Source organism: Candida theae (genome assembly GCF_024610275.1).
Source record: "Candida theae strain CBS 12239 chromosome Unknown scaffold141, whole genome shotgun sequence".
In the NCBI taxonomy this organism is placed as follows: Eukaryota; Fungi; Ascomycota; class Pichiomycetes; order Serinales; family Debaryomycetaceae; genus Lodderomyces; species Lodderomyces theae.
The window spans coordinates 1-5,111 of NW_026261377.1; the positions used below are offsets into that span (position 1 = coordinate 1).

Here is a 5,111-nt window from a genome sequence, read left to right on the forward strand (position 1 = left end):
GAGAGAGAGAGAGAGAGAATAAACTCGGTGATACGTCATTCCAGAAGTTAAAGTGTGCCTTTGACAGGAAACATGAATTAGCTATCTTGAAATAGATGTAATGAATCCAAGCAAGGATTCATTCCACATTCAACATACAAGTAGTAAATCAAAAGACATGTAGTGTTGATACTCAGTGAAACTGTAGCCATTGTACTGTCTTGTCAAGATATCTACAGAACAGAATGGACAATTAGCCAATGGAATTCGTCCTGAAAGTGCTACTACAATGTTATAGGTACTTCATATGGAAGTGAAACTGTTGATATTAAAGTATTAAAGTATGTATTTCTCAAAGCAGCACAGATCGGATTCACCAGAACTAAAATTGTAGAAAAAGATAGTCATCAAAATTTCATATCTCACTGTTCTCATAAATGTTCAAATAGTCTCTTGCCGGAACAGCTAAACTTGTTGTTCCTCCTCTTGATGCACGCCAGCTGGTGCAACAGTAGTGTCGCCCGAATGTCTTGGGGTGTCGTCACCAACAGACTTTTCTGCATCACGATCAACATGAACATTGTTGTTCAAATGGAAGTGCCAGACTTTTGTAAAGAAATCCTCGTCAATGGTGTTCACGGCAATCCAAGTCAAAATCACAGGCACGAATCCAAAATTGATGAGATCCAAAATACCATAAAATACAGCTTCTGAATCTGGTTGGATGACATTACCACCCTCGGACAAACCCCAACAAACTGGGTACAAGATCCAAACTACAATCTCCAAAATTATGACTAAATTAGCAATCAAATTCTTGTTGACGGATTGGAAGCTGTGATGCAAATCAACGCAAACGAGATAAATGGTAAACAACAATGCCACGGTTGCAAAAGTAAAGTAACCCCATTTGTAGGTAGATCTGATTAAAGCACCAATCAACAAACCCAAAACAAACACTTCAATTGACAAGAATCTAGTGAAAATGGCCGAAACAACTTGAACAATCTTTTTCAAAATGTCTTCTCTATCGTCAGTCAAGCTTGTGTGAGTATTGACAGTGAAAATGACCAACAACAATGGCCAGCACAAGAACCATCCGATAAACTTTGTGTAAAAGATTTGACGAACATATAATCCTCTGTCTGTAGAAACATGGTGAAATTCGGTTTCGATCCAAGTGAAACCCAAGTTTGAGGCATAAGTATAGTAAGCAAAAGCCATAACTGCGTTGGTAAACAATGGAATGGTCAACAATGACTTCTTGATGCCACTTCTGCGGACACTAACAAAACTGTAGATGAAACCATGGCAAATTGCAAGCAATGCAAATACAGAAAACGCAGCCCATAACCAATCACTACCATGGCTGGTCAAGTTGATATCAGACTCAGCAGGTGGTGGATTAATGTCAACGGCACGGTTACGTTTGACCAAGTCAGTCAATTGAGTGAAGCTCATATTTTGTGAAGATGTTTTGTAGCGAGGAAAAATTGTAGTTGATTTTGTGTTGGCGTATAAACTGGCTGCAAAACGGGCTATTAGTCTAAGTGAATTGTGAAAAAAATATTTGTGTGTTGATGATTGTTGAAGATAGAAAAGAAAGCCAGAAATTAGGGGGGGCAGACGGGAAATAGGGGTAAACACCACCCCTATTTATACCCAAATTAGTGAAGGCGAGTGACTGCAATTTTTTGAAATGACGTTTGTCCATGTCACTGTTACTTGAGAGAACTCAGTGGAAGTTCAGGATGGGGAAAGAGTACAGTACAGGAAGTCACGGAAGACAACACAAAACACAAAACTCAAAATATGCAAGAGCAGCTGAAAAAAATAAAAAATGAAAAAAAAATTCCCGCAACGCAATACACAAATGAAATATGTGCAAGATTCATTTGAAAAAACACACTTTAACGATTAGTAATTCCTTGGTGGGGTATGGTATGTGTTTAGNGAAGTGGGCAATCTCATCTACGTTTTAGAGTCAGGTATTTGAATTTGGAATAGCTTGGCGTATTCGTGGGTGCAGTAAAGGATCGATTCATCCCTTGACTTGCACTTGTATCCGATTTTACAATGTGTAATGCATAGGCAAGTTTAAATCAATATGCAAGGAATCGTATCATCATTTTTTTTTTCCTTAACCGCAAAGAAAAACAACATCTTTACCTGGTTATCCGGCGCTAAACTATTCACCTTCATATAAAGCCCATCCCTTTGAAATTAATTTTACATGACCATAAACTTTACACGACGGTTTAATGACATGCATAATATTCTTTGTGTTTAATTATACATCATATGATATTCATAATATCGTCTAAGAGTCTCGGCTTGTGCATTTTAAGTCTACCCTCGCGATCCCTCCAACACAGCGGAACTCCGAGAACCATAACTAAAACAGTAAATCCAATTTTGCATCCTTTAAGAAGTGGAGTAGATGGTCAAGGTGCAAATTCTAAATGTGTCCTTTGCGACGGAACTGAGTTGCCGCGGATAAGAGCGCATAAACTTCTATTGTGAAGATTATGAAGCCCAGCTTCCCTGTTTCCATTGAAGCTTCTCGAGTATTCTTTTCCCCCCTTCAAAATAATTTTTCTCAGCATTGGTTTTAGTCATTAGTTTGTTTTTTTTTTTTTTTTTTTTTGCAACAGTTCTTAAGCCGTTCCGAATTTTCCGCTCCGAGGTGAACTAATTGTGATCTCCAATCTATCAAAAGCTTCTTTAACTAAAAACTATACAATATCGTACCAATGCCATATAGATTGCTATACATTGAAACGCCATTTCAAACACAAGGAAAACTTCTGTCAGCTTCTATTAACTAGTTGAGACTTTCACCAGAGCTGACATTATCGACAACAACTCTTTCGCTTTCCTTTGCGTCAACATTTTCAACATGGTCAACGCTCAATTTTCTCAACAGTTCAGAATCACCAGTGAGTGGAATAGTAGGTGTCCATGAAGCTGATCTCCAAGCTGGAACCTTTTCATCCCACATTTGTCCCACTTCCTCTAATCTCTTACCTTTGGTCTCTGGGAACCCAAAGTAGACATGTATTGCCATGGCGAGACAGAAAACTCCATAAATGATGTATGTCCTCCAACTGATTGTTCTAAACCCTGAGGGGGTGTACATTCCAATAGCAAAATTGACAACCCAATTAGCACAAGTAGACGAAGAGTTTCCTCTTTGCGAGATTCTATTGTCACCCCAAACTTCAGCACAGTAAACCCAAATACCGACACCCCAAGTGGCAGCAAAGGAACAAACAAACAAGTAACAACATGCGATAGCTCCCGCTGACGCAGCTTTGTTTTCAGCAGGAATCTTGATGTTGACGGACTCGTTACCAGAGTCGGCCCATGGTACTGCATACGCACCCAAGATACCAGCAAGACCAGTTTGGAATGCCATCATCAAAATCGCACCAACAATCAAAACGGGTCTTCTTCCAAACTTGTCAAAGAAAAACAATGCCGGAATGGTGCATGCAACAAACAAGACATACTGAATAGATGAGGCAATCAAGTTGGCATTTCCACTATATCCCGCCATTTGGAAAATGTACACAATGTAGTACATCATAACATTCATTCCTGTCAATTGCTGCCAAATCTGGGCAAAGATTGCAGTAATTGTTCTCGAAATAAACTTTTTCTTAAACAAGGTTGCATATCCCACAGACTTTGCTTCGTTGTCAATCAACAACTGCTCCTTAATCTCTGCAATTTCAATCAACACCTCTTCGTCTTCAGAGTTTCCCCGAGCTTGTATCTTGCAAACAATCATTTCAGCTTGTTCCCACTTACCTTGCTTTGCCAACCAACGTGGAGATTCAGGAATGATAAGACATCCAAGCAACAAAAGAGCTCCAGGGACAATTTGAAATCTCCAACCAATTCTGAAACTACCCACACCTTTAATGTGGCCCACACCATAGCAGAAATAAAACATAATCATGATACCCGTAGCAACTGATAATTGGAAAAGACCATTGACCGCACCTCTTCTTTTACGTGGCGAGATCTCAGCACCATATATAGGAGCAACTGAGGAGCCGAAACCAACACCCAATCCAGAAATGATACGACCAGCGATTAACATGGATACATTTTGTGCTGAGGATTGTATAGCAGCGCCAATAATCCAAAACAAGGAACAAATCAAAAGCGATAATCTTCTTCCAAAAGGCTCAGAGACAAATGAAGATGCAATTGAGCCAAATGTGGATCCCAATGCCATAGCAGCGGTAATGAACCCCTGCATTGTTGAGCCCGGGTGATGGAAATAGTTTGAATATGCCTCGGCTCCGATGAATGCTGACATGGATGAAATGTCAAACCCAAACATTAAACCAGCAATGGTTGAGATACTAGCGATAAACCAAACATTGTAAATTTTGGGGAGCTTGTCTAAAAAATTGGCCACTTTCAAAGCAGGACCAGCAAATATACGCTCAATTTTGGCTGACATGATCGTCGTATTTCGTTATGGATCAATTGATGGGGTAGTGGCTTGAGATTCGGTTCGAGGAGGTGGCAGATTTGTCTGATTATTTATACGGATGATGAGAAAGTAGATTCTCTTTAGACTGTACGTGTTGGCTCTGGGGTATTGTGGAGTATGCAATGTTTATCAATAAAGCTACCATTGTACCTTTGCAATTACGGACAACAATATACCCAGCCCCTTTACCCCAACATAAACCTTGTATGTCCCCACAAGTGGCGCTGGCCCAATTTTTCGAGTAATTTGGTGATATCATTTGGTCGCAGAATACGACATAGGAACAAAATTACACTAACTCCTCTTTGTGAGTGCGTCAGCACTGCAAAACAGTTCCAGCCACGCCATCACCCGGTGTAGATTCCTTTGTAATGTCTCAAGCTCAAATTTCTATATGTAGTGCTTTAAGTGAGAATTACCTCCTTTGATGTCAAGTAACTGTGGGGTATTGTTACCATCTAAGCCACTTTGTACGGATTTTGCGTATTTGTCGACAATTACCTGAATTCCAAGCTGTGGATTTGATACTTCCGATTCCACTCCCCCCCCCCCCAAAAAAAAAAAAAAAAAAAAAAAAAAAAAAAAAAAACAAAAACAAAAAATATGAAAAAAAAAAAAAAAA

General features: G+C 39.5%; 2 protein-coding genes across 2 annotated transcripts; both read right to left on the minus strand. All coding sequences in view use genetic code 12, as the record gives it.

Moving 5' to 3' along the window:
• Positions 1-444: 444 nt before the first annotated feature.
• HSP30 (Hsp30p) lies at positions 445-1,440 on the minus strand (the record flags this gene model as incomplete). Its single annotated transcript, XM_051750436.1, has 1 exon — positions 445-1,440. One exon carries the CDS (start codon positions 1,438-1,440, stop codon positions 445-447), a length of 996 nt encoding a protein of 331 aa, XP_051610243.1.
• A 1,363-nt stretch (positions 1,441-2,803) lies between these two features.
• Positions 2,804-4,456, minus strand: KGF57_001251 (sugar porter family MFS transporter; the record flags this gene model as incomplete). The annotated part of the gene is made up of 1 exon (XM_051750437.1): positions 2,804-4,456. One exon carries the CDS (start codon positions 4,454-4,456, stop codon positions 2,804-2,806), a length of 1,653 nt encoding a protein of 550 aa, XP_051610244.1.
• Positions 4,457-5,111: the final 655 nt, after the last annotated feature.